The sequence below is a fragment of the Globicephala melas genome, chromosome 6, assembly GCF_963455315.2.
Source record: "Globicephala melas chromosome 6, mGloMel1.2, whole genome shotgun sequence".
NCBI classification, from domain to species: Eukaryota; Metazoa; Chordata; class Mammalia; order Artiodactyla; family Delphinidae; genus Globicephala; species Globicephala melas.
In genome coordinates this window covers 8,978,558-8,998,704 of record NC_083319.1, presented here as the reverse complement: position 1 = coordinate 8,998,704, position 20,147 = coordinate 8,978,558, and the positions used below count along the sequence as shown (strand labels likewise).

At 51.4% G+C, this 20,147-nt stretch overlaps 2 protein-coding genes across 15 annotated transcripts in view; one reads left to right on the top strand and one right to left on the bottom strand.

The window, feature by feature from the left end:
* The window catches only part of RALGPS1 (Ral GEF with PH domain and SH3 binding motif 1), a 286,653-nt gene that overhangs the window by 166,926 nt on the left and 99,580 nt on the right, over nucleotides 1–20,147 (top strand). The window lies entirely within an intron of this gene.
* ANGPTL2 (angiopoietin like 2) overlaps nucleotides 1–20,147 on the bottom strand; it is a 33,877-nt gene that overhangs the window by 6,960 nt on the left and 6,770 nt on the right. The window contains exon 2 of the mRNA XM_030858638.2: nucleotides 12,734–13,599. Coding sequence (XP_030714498.1) covers nucleotides 12,734–13,550 — 817 coding nt within the window. The 5' untranslated portion in view covers nucleotides 13,551–13,599. The remainder of the gene's footprint in view (nucleotides 1–12,733; nucleotides 13,600–20,147) is intronic.

Here is a 20,147-nt window from a genome sequence, read left to right as displayed (position 1 = left end):
CCGTAGGTCTCTCAACACCCCTCCCCCACTTCCCCTGGTGGTTTCCTGTGTTTGGACATTGGTCACATCAGCAAGAGGGTACAAACCTGAGTCACCAAGGGCCAAATAAGCTGGCTTCTTCCTTATTGATCTGAGAAAACTTCCGAAGTTTTCCAAGACCTAGCCGTTGAACTGTGTATTTTACAGTAAATAAAATCACCACACATAGCTTCTCTTCAAAACAATCCTAAACTGAGAATGGTTAAGACCAAACGTCCTAAGAAAATTCCATCTTATTCTATTAATGTGTATGTTTATTCAACAACTGTTTATTGAGTTCCAGCCCCAGCAAGTCCTGTGCCGGGCAGCGGAAGCCTAGGGCAGGCGGGGGCTGCTCCCATGTCCAGCGAGTGGGGAGCTGACTTCACCAGCTTTCTCTCAGCCTGAGTTCCTGTAGAATCCTGTCCTTCCTGTGCGTGGGGGAGGGCAGAAAGGGCAGGCATCAGGGACGGGTGCATTTAGCTTTTCCTGTGTAGGTCAGACTTCTCACATTCCTCCCTAGCTGTGTTTGGGCTGGATTAGTCCACACCTGATGGTTAAACAGGACAAGTTTGGGTTTGGTCTTTGTTGGACACCTCAAGCGGGCTTTTCCTGAGGCCTCACAGATGGGCGTGAGCATCCCCACCTGGAACCTGACGGCAGGGCGGGGGCTGTCTTGCTCACCCCTCTGTCCCCAGCGCTCAACAGCACCGAGAAGAAAGGTGGGCGTGGGTGCCCACCGCTGACAGCTATCTGGGGCTGGGTCCAGACTTCATCCTCCAGCCATTTACCTGCTGGCCAGCCCTCCTTCCCCCAAGGGATGGCCAGGGCCCCAAGCACCCGCCTGGTAGCATATGTGGCACAAGCAGCTGCTTCCTTCTTTGCCTTGTGCCTCTTCCGTCCTGGGAAGGGGAGGCCAGACCTCCAGAACGAACATTCATGAAGGAGAGAAAGATTTTGGTTGTGTTCAGCCCGTGGCCCCGGGGACCAAAGCAGAGAATGGGAGTCTGTCTCCGGCAGCTGGAGCAGAGCACAGAGCGGGCGTGGGAGGCCTCCCAGCTCGACACCAAGTCAGAAGCACAGGAGAGGCCATTCGATGCGGAAGCTGGTGACAGAAGGTCCGGCAGAAGCCTGCAGAATAACACCCAACTGAAAACGAGCAGCCAGGCCTCTTCCTGCAGAGCCGCCATGGGGCTCCATGGATTCTCAGGCTGAAAGGCCGGCTTTGAAGGCGGCGCCACATGGGGAGAAGCTTCGAGGACACCAGGAGGGTAGCCGGTCAGCTTCGCGGCTCCCATCCTACGCTACCTGTGTGGGTTCCCTGAGTGGTTCCAGCTTTACCTTTGACATTTCTACAAAGGGCTGTTTTTAAAAGGCAAGTATTTTTAAATGTTTTGGAGCCAACCAATCCCTTTAAGAGTTTGGGGGAAGAAGCTCCAGACCCTCTAACTAGAAAGATGCACAGACACACAATTTTGCTTATAATCAGAAGGTAAATGGACTTCCAAACCCCCGATTATGAAACCCTGCCTCTGAGAGAGGCTTGACTGGAACGGTAGTAACAATAAAATACTTCTACTAGCCAACACGTGTTGGGCGTTTACTACGTGCCCCATCCATGCATTTATACCCGAGATCTTCCTGACACACCAGCCAGGTAGCTAGTAGTCTCCCCACTCTACAGATGAGGAAACTGGAGCGTGGGGACGTTGGGTGACACTCCCTGCCGGTAGGGGCAGGTGTGGTATCTGAACCCAGTGGTCGTCCAGAGCCCACACTCGAAAGCCCTCATCCTTTTCCTCAACCGGAGTGGACTCCAGGGTAGGGGTCCAGGCTGTCTTCTCTCTGTGTCCCTACAACTAGTCTTAATCATTGCCGGTCAGCCAGGTTAAGAAAAATAAGAATGTATACTTCTTCTCTGTCAAGGTGTTATGCCTTTTTAAATTTTTGATTTGTTTTTCTTCTATGCTTACCTTTTGGTGTCCTTTGCGCATTTTACAACGATTTCGACTATTTTACAACTATTTTAGTGTTTCTTACGATGGAGAATCTTTCCTTTCCTTTTTTTAAAAGGCAAATCTAGCAGTTCTTTCCTTGAAGGCTTTTTAGGTATGACATGCTTTCTAGAATCATGGAGTAAGTGCAAAATAGTGTAGACATGTTTAGTATTTTCTGCTGTTACTAAAAAATAATCTCCATACATCCACATCCTTCACTTCACATGACACTGAGGACTTTCCATCAAGGATGTTTCCAGACAGTTATCTCTCAGATGCCCCTGCAGAGCTCTAGAAGATCTCCAGCATTCAAACGTGTTCCCTTTTCTTATTAAAGGCACTAGTGGCAAAGGTCAGAAAATTAAATGATGGATGAAAATTAGTCAGAAAAATACTTGGTGTTGAAAAGTTGGCAGCAGTAAAATGATAAAGCAGCAGAAAACGGCAGCAGTAAGATTATCACGCGGCTCCATTAAAACGGCCGAGTCAGAACATCCTCCTCGGATGAGAAATCTACACCTGTTACGTATACACAGTGTCATTGTTGCGGGGTCAGCCGAGGTGTCAGACACTGACTCAGGAATCTGTGCAAGAAGCGTTTGTGTGCTGGGGACAGGACCCCAAACTTGGAGTCAGGAGCCCTTAGCTCAAAGCTTGGTGGCCGCATCTCCTCACAGTGACTTTGGGCAGGCCCTTACTAAGCCTCCATCTCTTCTGTAAACAGACGGAAAGAACCCTACCTGTTCTGAGGGTCTCCCGAACACAGCACCCCTCACGAGGCCGACCAGGGCAGGTGCCAGAGAGGGTTCTTTTTTTCTTTCCTTTGATAGATGAAAGCTGGTAGTTTTGAAGCTGTCCACTCCCCGCCATCCCCTAGCCCCAAACAAGCGACTGTATTTGCTTTCGGATTTCCAAGACTAAGTATAAGATTATTTACTGATGGATGTTTTCCATAAAGGCATATTGTGAAAGTCAGAACTTCAGTAGAGAGGGCCACAAAGACTAATGGGAATGAAGAATGGAAACCTTTTTTTTGGTCAGTGAAGCTGCATCTTCAGTGGAGCAGCGCGGAGTACCCGGCAGTGTTTCACTTGGCGCTCCTTCTGAAAGGGTAGCCCTGCCCGGAGCACCAGGCCAGCACTAACTCAGCGGCACAAGGCTCTGAGTGCAGGGAGCGCCCCGACCTCATCTCTGCGAAGAGTATATTTACACTGTCGGCGGAGCTGCAGCCAGAACGTTCCACGTGAAGGAAAGCGCGGCTGCCATGGCCGGGCCGAGTCTGTGTGGTTCCCTAGAGGAGCAGCACAGGGTATGGAAGGCACACAGGCCCTGCAGTCAGGAGGCCTTGGGGAGAAGGGACGTCGGCAGTGGGAACACAGAGTTTACAGATCTTGGGCCCCCACACCCCAATGTCTGGTGAGCGTTGGAGGCGATCGGGTTTGGGGGCCTAAGTCCCATCCCTGCTCCCTTCCTCCTCACTGGGTTTCCTGACAGAGGAATCTGGCACACAGGGTCCCTCACCTCCTGGGAAGCCAGAAGCCACTTACTGCTGGCTGCTCTGGGGCTCAATACCCTCAGCGTAGGGCCTGCTGGTAAAGCCGAGTTGGAGCCCGCAGCCAGCCCAGACCTACGAGTAACTTCCTAGTTCCGGTGTCCTCCCTGTGGGTCTGAGGCAGACCACCTTCAGCCTGATGCCCACCCAAGCCCCAGTGGAGAAACGGGCTCACCAACTGCATCAATTTTCAGTGCAGTCACCCCTCCATTAGGGAAGTGCGGCCCCATGAATATCTGACCAGGCCTATTGGCCGCGGCCAGGAGCTGAGAAGTGGGTAGACATCGGGCCTGTGTGGGCCAGAGTGATGCCTCTTCTCCCTGCTGCGCCTGAGCCATGAGGAGAGGGGCAGAGTCCTTCCCGGCCGTCAGCTGGGCTAGGCCACACAGCCGGCCAGCAGCCTGACAGGCCTCTCTACCCCCTAAGCCCACGTCTCCAGACTTGACCACCTGAGGCCACACAGAGGACCCTGTGGCCTGCGGGAGAGGTTCTGGGGTGTTTTAGTCCATATGTGGGCACTGCAGAGAGGCTTCTGTGATGTCACCAGGGAGCACTGCTCTTATATGAGAGCCGTGTGCTGCTTCCTATTATTCTCATGGATGGTCTGCCTCTAACAAGTCTTTTGGCCACTCCCTGAACCAGTTTTCTAACAGGAGAAATGACTAGTTGGGTTGAAATTGGATTTTCTGACCCAAATGAATAATCTGAGCACCAGGGCACATGTCAACTGCTTAGGTGTGAGTCTTGCTTAGGCATGAGTCCCACCCCGGCCAGCATGAGGACCTGCCAGGCGTCCCGGGTGAGGCAGGACAGCCGAAACCCAGTGCAGGGGGCAAGGAGCAATCACGTGTGCTGCTCGAGTCTCATGTATCCAGACAGCTGGGGAAATCATATTTTGGTTGTGAACATATATATTCTATGTCACTCACCACTTTTCAGTGAACCAGAGCACAAAACAATAACCTAACACAGGAACAGACGGTACATTCCCAAAGCCATCTCAGTCAAGTTCCTGCAGCGCCCCAGCGGTGACGTTCTAAGTATCGTTTCTGGTCCTTCTGGGGAGAGTCCAGACGCTCATGCCTGCTGTTCAGGCCCTTTAAGTCCTCAGACACCGAGCACACTGCCTGGGGCTGACAAGCTTTTCAGGAGTTTATGAAAAGTATTTGAGGCCTAAAAAAATTTGTTAGCTAAAAAATATGAAAAGAAAACTGCAAAGTCAAAATTTGTAAGTATATAATTAAATTTCTACAAAGTGTAACATTTTGTCGAATTCATTAATTGTTCAATTTAGCCTTCTTAAAAAATGTTATGACTTTTGAAAACAATTTGTAGGTTACACTTTTCTCACTTCACAAGAATTCCTGAACATGCCTGATGTTTGCCGAGAAGCCAGAGCTGACCGTAAATTAATTGTGCTGCACTTAGCCAAGTAATTTCAAACACAAACTTATAAAAATCCTTTCAAAAATTTTACAGTAAAAGTTATGTTAGATGTGCGAGGTGGGTGTATTTCAACGCACTTGGTACATCCTGAGGCATCCCCAAGTAAGAGCCCCTTGGGCCCATGAAGAGCTTGAAGGGGTCCTGTTTCTGCCTGTTTGACCTCAGGATAAACAGATATTACAGTATTGCTTCCCAGAGAACACTTTCAAAAGCACTGTGCCCACTCCTAGGTTTCCAACAGTACCCTTGGGCAGGGGGACAGACAGAGACTTTAAAGCGATTTTAAAAAGAAAAGAGGTCAGACTGGGAGGGGCTCTGGGGGGGCTCCCTGGGTGCAGAGGTGAGCAGTTCCCTAGGGCTCCCTGGACTGGTGGGGTGAAGCCCTGGGCTCCCCGGTCGCAGTGATGGGACTGAGTGGAGCTGTTCTACGGGCACATCGTGGAGGAGCTCATCAGACCCATGACTGTGCCCTGCAGATCGCGGACGGGGGGGTCATTCCTATGGTTGGCCAACCCGTTCACCCTTCCCAAGAAAGGGAATCAGCTTATGGGCTCGTTCTGAGAGAACCTGTGTTGGCTTTCATTGATCACCTCTAACTTTTCCAAATGCTCACACATCCCTCTTCATAATCTTTTCTATAATTTCAGTGGGGTTTGACCACATGCCAACTGGTATGCAATTTCTAGTATGTCATCCTTTTTCTCTTTCTGAACACAGGACATTTGCCCAGCACCAGGCCTGATCTTCATGATTTCTTGATGATAGTGGCAGTGGTTGTGAGAGCACATCTGCCTGCCCTCAGCCCTCCTGGTCCCCTCCTCCAGGAAGCCTGCCTCAACCCCAGAAGAGCTACTCAATCCTTCTCAGGGTTCCCATAGTGCCTTACATATCTATCTTCACTGGAATATAGTAAGAGTGATGACTGCCTCGGATCCAGAGCCTTTCACATGCCAGGTGCTTTACACAATTTTATTTCAGCCTCACAAGCCCCTGGGCAGAGTGATCACACAACTGGGAAGCAGAGGACGTGGGGTTAGAACTGGCTCTGCCTCCCACACCCTGGTTCTTTCCACTGTACTGTGCTGTGGCTGTCGCATGTATTGGGATTGTGGGGGTCTGTCTCCCCACCAGGCTGTGGGCTTCTCCGGGGCAGAAGCCTTCTCGGGGCAGTGACCATGGGTTGACCCTCCCAGTCTAGTGCCGAGAGTCACTTGGCGCCTCCCGTGCCTTCCTCCGTCTCCCGTCTTCCCACCACCGTGAGCTGCGTTCCCTTTGTCATCTTCATTCTGTTCTTTCCAGTTTGAGAATCAATAATAATAAATCCATCTGGAAACAGGGATCCCCACAACAAAGGATAATTAGCATCCAGACCAAACCTTGCGAAAGGAAACCTGTTACCCGGGGAAGCCTGGACAGTCTGTAGCAGAAAGCCTGCACGTTATGCCCGGGGTGGAGGCCCAGATGGTTGGATTTTCTGTTCTTTTCGATGGCACTCTAACATACCACCTAAGATATCTCAACATTTGGAAATTTCAACATTTGGAAATTTTTAAAAAACTGTTATATTGTCACTTAAGCTTAAAACTTTCCTAGTGAAAATTCTCTCTGTATGTATAGTAATTTTAACTTAAATTATTTAAAAAATCCATGAAGGGAAAATCATTTATTCATCTGAAGAAATGACATAAAAGCCCTCCAGGCCCTACAGCTCCACTGGCTCAGCTCGAGATGCAGGGCCAGGATCCAACACGCTCTTCGTCCAGAGTCATCTCAGGGGCAGCTGAAGTGCCGCAGAGGTGGAAGGGGCTGTCTCAGTGTTCCCGGGGCAGTCTCTGGCCTCCCTCCCTCCTTGCTGCTGACTGAGATCACTGAGAAGTGGGCTGTGTTACTTTTACAATAGTACGTGACGCACTGCGCTCGACAAACCTGGCAACCTTGTCTTAGACACTGTAGTATGATGCTCACTTAATGCTGCTTTCTTTATCATTTTTTCTGGGGGAGTATCTCAGGGTTATGATACAGTTCACGGCATCAGTTCACCACAGCAGTCCATTCGTGTGACTAGTGAGCTGGCCACAGAGGCCTGAGCTCCAGGATTTTCTAGATTACGTTCATTTTGCCAAATTGTTGGGATTTCCAGGCCGCAGGATGCCAGCTCACCACTTGTAACAATAACAAGCTGGTGGTTTATCTCCCGGGGCTGTAAATAGCCTGAGCATTTAGCCGAGTGTCCTCCCTGCAAAGTGCCTGAGTAATAGAGGGAGAGCTACTGCACTCCAAAGTACCCCAGGAGGAGGGAAGAGAAAGCAAAGCTAGGAGGAAGATGACCCCACTCAAGCTCAAGGGGCTTTTGTTTATGAAGAAGCTAGCAAAGAATGTTCTTGAAATATCACTTGATTATGTAGTTTGTAATGAATTTGGAAGTCTTATTTTGTTCAACAATAACATTCTAGAAACATGACAGCATAGCACGTGAAAACAGCACAGGCTCTGGAGGCAAGAGAGCCAGATTGAGTTTTCCCCACAAGCCCTGTGACCGTAAAGGCCGAGTGCTTGGTGGCTGTAGTCACCCTCACCGTCCTCACAATGCCCTTCTCCAACCCTCTGCCGGGCCTCAGGCGCATGTGGGACCAGCAGGGCTCACCTGGACAGACCATCGCTTGACCTCCAGAAGGAATGGAAGCTACGCGTGATCTATCTCGTTCTCTATTTTAGACCACAGTCTAATGTACATATTCCCTACCTCATAATGGGAAATAAAATATAAGGGAAGAAATCCATCTAGGAAAACAATCTTCTTAAAGTTGCCTGTGCCTCCCTGGCCATGGACCGTCTGTTGTGAGGGATGGGTGGTTTCTGTGTGTTATCTGTGAAGCAACGTGGTTGACACCTAATGTGGCCCCAAGAGCAGATCATAGCTACTGATTTTTATATATTTAGGGTTAACATATTTAAAGAAATCAGGACTTCAGACTTAGCTATACATTAAAATGCTGAGTTGGGCTTCCCTGGTGGCTCCGTGGCTGAGAGTCCACCTGCCGATGCAGGGGACACGGGTCTGTGCCCCGGTCTGGGAAGGTCCCACATGCCACGGAGCGGCTGGGCCCGTGAGCCATGGCTACTGAGCCTGCGCGTCCGGAGCCTGTGCTCCGCAATAGGAGAAGCCCGCGTACCGGAAAAAAAAAAAATGCTGAGTAGAAGTAATTCCAGACAATTTGTCCAGATATGATACAAATGAAATATCAGATTTATCGGGAGCTTCAGTTGGGTCCATTTACTGGAAGTCAGGTGCATGTTACGTTTTCTGTGGGAGAGCTCTGTTGTTTTAGAAACTCCGTAGTATGAGGCTAACTTAATTCTATTTTCTTTATCTTATTTTCACAGTAATGATGTCTTTGTTATCAGAACCTTAAGAGTTCTAATAACAAACCTAACAAATCTACCAGCTCTTTTACAAGGAGCTGCCTGGAACCTGGTACATGAAATAGTGATGGAGAGTCAGGTCCCAGGCAGCTGGCACCTGGGGTCAAGTCAAGCATTTATAGAGTGATTTTTACACCAGTTGCCCCCCTAGCCTTTCCATGGGAATGTGTAGTATCCCAGTGGCTAAGACACCCTTGGGTTTGAGCCTTGGCTGAGCCACTTACTTGCTGTGTAATCTTGGCTAAGTTACTTAACCTCTCTGAACCTTAATATCCTGGAAGTTACAAGTCCAGGGACCAGTGTTGGCTCTGTCACTGACAGACCCTGGGACAAGAAGGCTATGCCAGGGGATCCGAGAGGCCTCTAACAAGCTCTAATGATTTTATGGTCCCCTCTTTATCCACTGAGAAAACAAACTGAGCTGATTATGTTTTTCTCAGGAGAGAAAACAGCTAGAAATGTCTACTCCTTTTGGTTTCTAAAGATTCATTTCAGACAAGGCCTCACTGTGGCAGCTGGTGGTCACACTGCCTTTTCTTCTCTGGTCAGTCCCTAGGATGGCGCCGTGGCAGGAGGGCTGGCATGTGCACGGCGGTGCCTGGGCTGCGCTGAGGAGTAGTGTCCTGGGCCTCCCAGAGCCACCTTGAGAGCGGGCTCTAGCCGAGGCTCCATGCTGTCCTCTCCTTGGACTCTTAGAAAGTGACCCCTGCAGCCTTCCTCTTTAGCAGACCTGATTGACGTGCATGCACAGGGCACCCAGGTGGAGGAGGAGGTTGGGGACGTGTAAGCGTGAGGAAGAATGGACAGGAGGAGGGAGGGCGGCAGCCACGGGACCCCCCAGGGGAGAGGGCCACAGGCGGGGCCATTTGGCCCAGGCCTTATCACAAGCATCACCCTAATGGAAATGCCCTTAGGTCTGGCCAGACCTGAGAGAGACGGGACAAAACCCAAGCGAGACGCCAGGGAAGCCGGGAGCTGCCTGGGCCTTCGTCACTCAGGCTCTCAGAGGCCTGGGCCTGGCCTGGGGCCAGCCTGTTACTGTCTGGCTGGGAACAAGCTGTTGAGCGCAGCTTCAGATAAGGGGCATGGATCCCTCAGTCCCCTGGGGAAGGGCGTGCTGCGGGCTGAGCGGCCCGGACAATGAGGAGAAGAGTAGGTGGCTCTGAGGTTGCGGAATGAAAGATTTAGGAGCTGCCAAGGCTTGAGTGCAGAGGTGTTTAATTGCAGAAGTGTCTCTGGCTGAGTGATGTCCCCAGAGCAAAGAATCTGTTGGGCCAGAGCACAGAGGAAGGTTTTGTCTTCCAAGACCAGAACCTGCCCCCTAAGTTCTCAGAACAGGCCTGATAAGAGCTCTCTGCCGATTGGCTGAGAGTGACCATCTGCCTTTTCCTCATGTCCTGGTCCAACACCAGGAAAGGGCAGGGCCTCCCAGCCTCTCTCCAGGCTCTGCCCGCCCCCTCAGCTTCTGTAGCCAGGTGCTCAGTCTCGGCAGGGAATGCCTCACGTGGGGAGTGCAGTGGTCAGATGAGTCACAAGGAATCAGTTACTGACAATCAGTACCAACATTTGGGAAGGCTTTGCTTAAAAAAAAAAAAAACGGTAAATTATAGTGGATTCAGATTACCTCTGTAATAAAACCACTGCCATTCCCTCCATGCAGGTGTGCTTCCTTAAGTGGGAGGGAAAGGGGTTGGGTGCACGCAGGAGCCTTGGAATGCACACATTCCAGGCTGAATTATGCACGTGAAGAAGCAGGAGAGCCAAACTACTTGAGGTGCCAGGATTAGGGCCACGCCCCTGGGTCTTTGCACGGACTCATCTCCACTGGGGACCCACTAGTAACTCAATTGCCCAACTCCCAAGTCCACCCGGTAAACTCTTACAGATCCTTCACTCTTACGTCCCCACCTCCGTCCAACTTGTCCCTTCTACTGCAGGCAGACTCAGTCATGCCACCTTAATAGATGTAGTGCCTGTAGGCGGGCACTTAGCACCCCGTGGTGTTACCATAGTGACTGCACAGCCCATGATTTTCACTGCATTCCTGATTTCAGGTACTTTGTTATGTTGGTCCCATAAGTTCTCACACCATTCTGGAAATTTTGGCTTTGACAGGTGCTCTCTCTCAGAGAAATCCTTTGTCAGACCTGATGTGCTGATTTTAGGGTCTAGAACTGGTGGGCACTGGATAGGTCCCAATGCATTCATGAATCTGCTGTCTCCCCCAGACTAAGTTCCTGGAGGTTAGGACTGTCATTTTCACAAGCCCCCAAGTCCAGCACTGTGATTGGCAAAGAGTAGGGGCTCAGCTATTGTTGGCTGCCCCACATGATGTATATCACATGCCTGATTGCATTGAGTTTCCACGGCAACCCTGTGATGGTATGACTCTTCTCCCCATTTTATAGAGGAGAAAATTAAGGCTCAGAAGAGCTAAATAACTTTCTTATGAGCGAACAGCTAATAAGAGGTAGAGCTTGGGTGCAAACTTAGGTCTTTATTCCTACACTATGTATCCACCAGCTTAGTTCAAGCTCAGGAATGTCCTGGAATTGTTGAGTCAGAAACCAGAGATGCTTAAGCAAGAGGAGATCTATTGCCTAACTATTGAGGTCAGCCTGCCTCATGTCAGAATTATATCATTCAGCTGAGCATTCGGTGCCATGGGCACGTTTTACCCTCTGGGTGTTCTATCAGGATGTATTAGCACACTCTGCCCTCTCTTTTGGAACTCCCTGTTTAAAATAGACATGTGTACAGATGAACCAGTCATCAGCTGTAGAAAGCTAGAGCTAAAAATGGTCTGTTTTTTACATTTCAATCTCCTATTTCAAGATGAAGAGACCAAGACCAAAGGAAACTCATAGCTACCACGTATTGAAACTTACCATGGCCCCAGAACTGTGCTAACCACATGTTGTGCAGTATTTCATTTAATCCTCAGGTAGGCACTATTTTAATCCATCCTCTATTAATAGGTGGGGAAACTGAGGCTCTGAGGGGCAAAGTGACTTGCCTAATGTCCCAGAGCTAATCAGTGGGGGAATCAGAATTTGAACCCAGGTCAGCCTGCTCCAGAGCACAAGTCCTCAACCCGCACACCCAGTAGAGGGCTTGGCTGCGAGGAAGGATGCTCTGCCCTGCACCTGGCTACCCCCACAGACCTGCAGACAGCGCCCCCCTTGTCTTTTGCGTGGGCCACCCTCATGCACTCAGGTTCAGCCTTCTCTGGAATTAGCAAGAAACTGCTCTTCCCAGTACTGGTGGTTATTTTCAGAAGTGTGAAATAAATGTAAAACAGGATATTTTCAGTAAAAATATCTCTGACTTGAAGCAGATACATGGTTACTTTTTTGCAAAGACGAACGTAGTCCTCATATGACAGCCCATTTGTAAGGCACACAAGGTCCTGGATGAATGAGAGACTGAGCTTCAGGGGGCTGGGCTCATGCTCCCCCCGGAGTGAGGATTCCCAGAGTCCTCGGGCACAGAGGAGTCAGCCCCAGCTTTAAAGTGAAAAGGCCTGAACTCAGACTCAGCCTGAGGATCCTAAGCCTGTGAGCAAGTCACTCATCCTCTCAGTTAACCTTCCATAAGGAGCTGCAGGGGTTAATGATGTAATAATATACATGAAAGCACCCGGCGCCAGTATCTGGGTCAAGCTTCAAAACCTACCAGCAGCCCCATTCCTCCCGCATGATGATATTTTGAGAATTACCATATTTATTTAAGATGAAACATGTATTTAAGAGTGTATGGAATCATCACTGAAAATTCTAGATGCATCCGACGCTAGGAAATGTGTGGGCTTTAGAAAGTACTCCTTCCTCCCCCGCAGCCCCTCCCTACAGTGTGTTCATCATACTTCTGCTGTGATAACACTTTCTTTTCCTCTGGTCTGTTGTTTCTTCCATGAGCATTTACTAAATGCCAGTTCTGTGCCAGGCACAGTACGAGAGCTTGCAGGAGAGACATCCTACCTGCCAACACAGAGCACCTCTTGCAGAGCCCAGAAGACTCAGGCCTGGGTTTTTTCCTATCAGAAGCCAGAAAACACTTGTCTTCTGAGATTCCCCTGTCTCCTGGTTCTACCTTGGAGCATCCACCTGAGGAATGTCCCCCTCTCACCCCACCGGCTCCTGCGGCTTGGCCCAAGGGACCGCTGGGGGATTGATTGCGCAGGCCTTTGGCCCGGCTTCAACTTGCCGCGGCTCTTCCCCCACTTGTGGTCACAGCCAAGGGAAGCCTGGTGCCCGGCCCTGAGGCCCAGATGTTGCAGGTTCCCGGAAGGACTTACCCGACGGCTTGTCTGTGGAGGATGGGAGGCTGGTGAGGGTGGGCATGGTGGGCAGAGGGGGCGGCAGCACCTTCAGGTTCTGGTCGCTCTGGATCTCGTTGGTGGAGATCTGGTTGATGATGCGGTTGTAGGGGGGCGGCTGGTAGGCGCGGGGCGGGGCGGCGGGGGGCGGCTGGGGCACGGGCCGGGCGGCGGGCACCCGCTGGCAGTGCTCCTCCAGCTGCGCGATGATCTCTGACTGGTTGTGGGCCAGCGTGGCCAGGTGCTGGTACTTGTGCTCCAGGTCCTTGTACTTGCTGGCCAGCTGCAGCATGTCAGCCGTCTGGTTGAGGATCCTGTTCTCCAGCTGGGAGAGCTCGAGCGCATTGTCCCGCTTGCGGATGATCTCGTGCAGGAGCTGCATGTAGAGCTGCGTGACCCGCGAGTTCATGTTGCGGCTTTCCTTGCGCAGCAGCTTCACCTCGCTCACGATGCCGCCGTCCACCTCCACGAGCTGCTGCAGCGTCTCGATCTGCCGCTTCTGCTTGAGCAGCTCGTTGTTGAGCAGCTCCAGCTCCTGCTTGTGCACCCGGTTCTCCAGGAGCACCTCGGGCTCCTTGGAGTTGACGCAGATGGCGCCTGTGACCCGCTGCTGGGGAACGATGAAGGTGTAGGTGCACTTGTCCGAGGACTCGCCGGCCCGCTTGTACCTGTTCAGGTAGATGAACTCGCTGGGCGAGCCCTCCTCTGTGCCCTCAAAGCCCTCCTTCTGGCCCACAGCTGCTCCCAGGGCGGCCAGCAGTCCCAGCCACCAGCACGTCACGCACAGCGGCCTCATGGTCCTTGCAAAGTGGGGGTTCTTCTTTGAGAGCAGAGACTATGAAACCCTGGAAGTAAACAGAAGGGGAGACTCAGTGAGGGTCCTGTCACTGCCAGCGGCCTGTGCCATAAGGGAGCTCAGCCTTCTTATCGGGCAGATGTTTCCAAAAACACAGCTTCAGGAGGCAGCCCTTCCGGGAGCCACAGAAGGAGACAGGCAGGCCCGGCAGAGGTAGGAAGGAAACAGGAGGGGACTGGGCATCTGAAGGCAGCAGGCCGAGGCCCCGCCGCTCCTGGAGCCTGAGAACCACACGAGGGCAGCTTGAAGCTGGGAGGGGAGGAAGAGGAAGGGTTGTCCCATCTCCCTCCTCCTCTGCCTCACACTCCTCAGACCATTTAGCTTCCCCCTGGACGTGCCCTTTGTAACACCCATCACAGTTGAGATGAATCTGAATTCTGTGAGATCTCTTCATGGATCTGCGGTCCATAAAGGCCGGTGCTGTGTCTGTTTCCATCCTGTATCCCCAGGATGCTGCACTAAGCAAGCTTTCTGCAATATTTGTTAAATGAATGATTTGCTAGACATAGTATGGATGTGTTCAGTTTGTAATGAACAGTGTCAATGGAAGGATGTGTGTAGCCATGTGGCTTTGGCCTGTGTGTTAGCCAAGCTACAGAGCCCAAACAGGAGCAAACAACTCTTCTAAATCCAGATATTTCCAGCAGCCAGTAACTGCACGGTCCCCATCACTGCAACACGGTTAAGCCAGGTGGGAGCAGAAAACAGACATGTGTCTCCAGATTTGTTTCAGTTCTATTCTGACCATTTGTTCCTTCCCCAGATATCCATTGAACATCTGTGGTATGCCAGACGGTGTGCTGGCTGCTGGAGATGCAGCTGCAAACAGGACAGAGCCAGCCCCTGCCCTCACGGGGCTTACCCATCGTTACACAGCCCCTAAGTGCCGTGAGGCAGAAGTAGTGTATGCAGTGGAAGGGTAGAACGGGGAACTGACCTAACCAGAGGGGTCAGGAAAGCTTCTCTGAGAAAGTGACCTTTATGCTGACCCTGGAGAGTTGAGTAGGAGTGAGCCAGGCCAAGAGGGAGGGGACATGCGTGCATAGATCGCTCCTCTCACCTACTCAAGGACGTGGCTCCAGCAGCTCTCCCCCAGCTCTCCGGCATTATCACATTTTTTCTACAGCCATGCTGTTATTTCTTTCAACTTAAAGAAAATCCTCTCTTGACCTCACATCCCTTGTCCAGCTACTGTTCCATTGCTGTGCTCCCCTTTTTAGCAAAACCCTCTGAAGAGTTGCCCACACCCACTGTTTCCAGAAAGTCTGTCTCCTCCTGTTCTCTCTTGAGCCCGTTCCCATCAGGCGTGGCCCCGTCCCCTCCATTCCAAGTGTCCTAGACAGGATCGTCAGGGGCCTCACTTGCCAGACCAAGTGGCCAGTTCCTGGTCCTCACTGATACGTTGCCTCTCAGCACCCGGGGGACATGGCAGATCACTCCCTCCTTGGACTTCCTTCCCCAAACACCACCCTTTCTTCCTGTCTCACTGGCTACTCCTCAGTCTCCTTTGCTGGTTCATCCCCAACCCTGTCCTGGGCGGGGAGGGGTTGGGCAGAGCTCAGTCCTCAGACGTCTTCTGTACCTTGGTGATCTCATCCATTCTAGCCTGGGCCTCACCCTGAGTCCAGACTCATATATCCAACTGCCTCTTCGACATTTCTGCTCAACTACTGCTGCTGCTACTACTGCTACCGCGCATCTCAACCGTAACTCATCCGGAAATGAACTCCTGGGGTTACCCACATCTCCATCCCAGCCTGTTCATCCCAGTTTTTCCTGCGTTAGCAAGTGGCAACTCTGTTCTTCTGATTGTTCAGGCCAACAAACTTGAAGTCATCCTTGACTCCTTTCTTCCCGTCATACCCCACATCTAATTCACCACCAAATTATAATAGCAATATCCTGGGACTGTTCCCAGGATCCTACTGCTTCTCCCCACCTCCCCGGGTACAGCCCACCTTCACCTCTCGCCTGGACCTGACTGGTCTCCCTGCTCCTGCACTTGCCCATTACAGCATCTCCTCAGCCCAGCAGCCAGAGTGAACCTTGTAAAAACGTCAAATCAGGTCACTCTTCTACTCAGAATCCTCTGGTGGCTCCTCGTCTTGGAGAAGAAGCTATGGGTCTCTAAGGCCCCCCGCTCTGGCCCCACTCCCTCCCTGACCTCATCTCGCACTTGCTCCAGCCATGCTGGCTTCCCGGGCGTTCCTTAAGCGCACCGATGGCGCGGGGCCTTTGCACTTGACCTGGCCTAGAACACTCTCGGCCCCTTCCGTGTTGCACCCCCCCCCACCCCCCCCCACCCCCCCGCTTTCAGGTCTTTGCTGAAATATCACCTTCCCAGTGAGGCCTTCCTGCTTATTTAAAATTGTGACCTCGCCACCTTCCCCCTCCAGAGTCCTTGTCACCATCAGGCATGTAGTGTCTCCCTTCCAACCCCCGAGAGAGGAAGCTCCATGAGGGCAGGGGGCTTGTCTGTTTTGGTCACTCCTCACCCATAGTGCCTAGCACAGGGCCTGGAATATGTAGGAGCTCAGTGAATATTTGTGGACTGAATGAAAAGACACAGCCACCAACAGTTGCCGTGAAGTGGGGAGTGCTACGAAAAGGGGTGTAGCAGGCGGGGCCGGGGAGCCCCAGGCAAGTGACTGCCTGAGGGCGTGGGCGTGTATTACATTTATTACTACCATCCCTAACATCCACTTAGTGAGTGCCCACTGTGTACCTGACCCTGCACTCAACATTTTGCAAGGGTTTTCTACTTTATTGAATTCTCACAATGGCTTCTTGGTAGATACTGTTGTTATTTCCGTTTTAGTTTTTTGTTGTTGTTATTTGGTTTTTGTTTGTATGTTTGTTTGGCCACCATGCGCAGCATGCGGGATGTTAGTTCCCCGACCAGGGATCGAACCCACACCCTGTGCAGTGGAAGCACAGAGTCTTAACCACTGGACCGCCAGGGAGGTCCCTCCATTTTGCAGATGAGGAAACTGAGACTCAGTGAGGCTAAGTGACTTGCCTAAAATCACACAGCTAGAAGGTGGCAGAACCAGGACTCAGCCCTGGCCTGATGTACTCAAACCTTCAAACTCTTAATGACTACACAGAAATGTTCTTAATCTGGTTTCTAGTAATAAAGTATTAGCATCATGACTTTCTGTTTTCGCATTAATTTACCCTAAAATAACAACCATACCACAGAACCTGAAGGTTTTGTCTTCCCCAGACCCCTCTGGGGGCTTCTCTGGTCGGCAGCCTGGACAGCAGGAAGTTACAGAACAGACCCCGTGCTCTCCAGGGCCACGCTGAGCTGCTTGAATGAGGAAGCCCCAGCTTGGTTCCGAAGGCCAGCTCAGGCCTTTCAGGCCAGGCAGAGAAAGGTGTTTGGAGCCTCTGGTGTGGGTCGGACTATGAGGTTAGGGCTGCAGTGACGTTAGTGTAAACCTCACTGAGTTTGTGAGCGTTTGCCTAGTTTCCAGCGCACTTTTAGCTGCTCCTGTGCCGGCGGCCACACCCAACCCACACCAATGGGAAGGAGCTGCCCTCCTGGGCTGGGCGGGCCTGCCGGCACTGCCTTCCCACAGGCCGGCTCACCTGCCTCTCCATGCTGCTGTGATGCTGATTGCGGATGCCGGCGAGGGCTCCACCTTGGCCAAGTTACTGCCACAGGACCAGGAAGGCAACTTGGCTTCGGGCCTCAAGACCTGGCATGGTGGCACTGTTTACCACTGAGTTCTGTCCCTTCCCAAGTGTGGGCTCTCACAGCTTCCCAGGCAAAGTTCTGTGCCCTTGGGCTTGAGATCCTGAAGGTTGAGCCTCTTCTGTGAAGTGGGGTGATCCAACCCACCTTGCACAGTAGCTAAGGACTGTGGAAGTGCTTCCGAAACCAGAGGTGGGGATGGCATGATAGCAGCATGAGAGCACCAGCAAAGCCGACTGGCGGCGAGGAGTGCTGACCACATTCCGGCAGTGTGTCCAGCACGTGTACCATCTCCTTGATCCTACCATCCCCCCCGAGGAGATACCAGGACTAACTCTCCCATTTGACAGCCGAGGGCCTTGTTCCATGTCACAGAGCTGGGCCTGCCCAGGAGTTCTGTCTAGCCTCACCTCCCACCCTGAAGGAGTCTGCTGGTTGGACTGGTCCTGGCTGTCATGGGGTCCCTAGCATCTCACACAGCGCTGGGCACAGAGCGGGGAGGCACCAGACGTGCAAACGCAGTCAGAAACTGTGCAATCTTTAAAGAGCATTTCTTGTAGCTGTTCAATTAAAAAGAGAACGAAACTTGACGGTTAACACTCGTACAGCTTTTTAGGTTCACAAGGCCCTATACATACACATTATCTATGTAATCACCACGACCTTCAGAGCCGGTTAGTAGTATTATGCCCATTTTGAGGGTGAGGAAACTGAAGCTCAAGAGGGTGTCAGGTAATGTGCTCAAGGTTGCATTGCTGCTGGTGGGACCAGTCATGAAGCCGCATGATTTTGGGTCTTACTGTCACATTTCTGTGGGGTCTGGGCTTGGCGGGAGTGACTTGGAGCCAATCGGGTTACAAGAAGGAAGGGAAGGAACAGGGCACTGTGCTAGGTGCCTGACATACACTGCCCCAGGGAATCCAGCAAGGTTGGTATTCCCCCCAGTTTATAAATGGGGGCACCAAAACCCAGACAGGCTAAGTAACTTGCCCAGGAGCACATGGCAGACAAGAGCCAGAGCTGACTCAGCCTAGAGCTGGGGTCAGCCTGACACCAAGGGCTGTGCTCTTTGTGCTGCCTTTGGCCTTGGCGTAATTTATTTTCCTTAAAGGTCAACCCCCTCCTCAGTTTTTTGCAAGTTTGGCAGTTCTTAATGGACAGTAATGAGTTTGTTTACTTTTGCTCTCTTGATATTTATTCAACTAATTGCATCCCAAGAGAAATAACTCCCCAGCATTCCAGCCATCTTAGGCCTGGAGAAGAACTCAACTCCAATCAAAGAGGTGCTCCTCAGTTTCTTCCTGTGACCAACAAAGAAAAGCAAATCCAACTGTTTTCCTTGGCTTCAAAGTGAAAATAAAAATGATTCTTGAAATTGCTTTTCCACATTGTATTGTGAGGAGTTTCCATTATGCACGGGTTTCCCTCCCCACAACTGGGGCTGGTGCGACTGAGCCACATGACGGGCTCTGCACACTGGGAGGCCACCTCCTCAGGGTCTGGGTCCCACCCAGCCTCCGGTGGGCAGCTCTAGGTGTCCCTGTTTGGCCTGCTGTGGTGGGACCCCACATCGCCTGTCCATGTCCCTCTCAGCACTGCAGCCCCGCAGCCCAGGTGAGGGGCCACTTTGTGGGAAGAATCGTTTTCATAAGACAGAGCTGTGTGTCCTGCCCTGTGGCAGAAGCTGCTTTCCCGGGGTCATCTTGTGAGTTCTCACCCCAAAGGGTAGGAATAAGAAAATTTCAAATACTGAAAAAAATAGTACTACAACCAATTATCACCATGATTCAAGCACTTTATAAACATTATCTCATTTCATCCTCCCAACAGCCCTGGGAGGGAAGCCGTTATTTCAGGGTTGCCGTGCGTGGTGGCCCAGGTTGTGCACTATGCAACCCTAGGGAGCACAAGTCACATTCACAGTCTTTGTAGTTTTGTATATTTAAATCACAGCAATATTCTAATTCCCACAAAGACGCTTTTAAGGCTAACGGCAGAGCTGACAGTTGTCCCCATGGCAGGTGAGCAAACTATTGAGATTCAAAGTCCATGAGTCATTTTGCCCAAAGTTACCAGCTTAACTAAGTAGCAGTTGGTAACAGAACCCCAAGATATATACCATGCTGCATGTATGGAAGTGACAGGAAAACTCAAAGGAGATTGTTCTCTGACAACTGCCCCCACTCCAAAGCAGGGGGAGAACAGGAGAGCTCTTGCAACCCCCGGGACTGCTGGCCCTGAATTAAATCCAGCTCCCAGGATGGTGTTTCATGATTAGTCCACGTTGTAGTCCTGTCTGGGGGCTCACAGAACCCATCCCTCCCTCCCCAGCCAGCCCTGCCCCATCATTCTGTGATCACAGATGAAAGCCAGGTATGAGTCCAGGCCAGAGGCACTGCAGGAGGCCTGGGCCCCTTTCAAGGCAGCAAGGGAATCTGGAACTGCCACCTGGCCCCAGTGTGCCCGACGGGCCCCTGACAGGAAGCTAGGAACTTGAGCTGCACTGGAGTGAGTTTGATGGAACCGAGCATGAATCGTGATGTTAAACCAACATCAGGACAGAAAGAAAAAATCAAAGCTTTGAAGTTGACAGTTTTTCCTGCTAAAGCTGGTTGAGATGTATGATGTGCAGTTAGGTAGAACCAAACCAACTGGTAATCCAGGCTGAGGGAGGGATCCAGATAAAGGAAAGTTCCAGAAGAAATGGCCCTAGAGGGCCCAGCTGACCACATGACCAATAGGATAGATGATAACAGCTACCATTTGTTTGTTGTGAACTTACTATGTGCTCAGCCATGCTCTATCTCATTGGTGCTTACAACCCTATGAATAGGGGA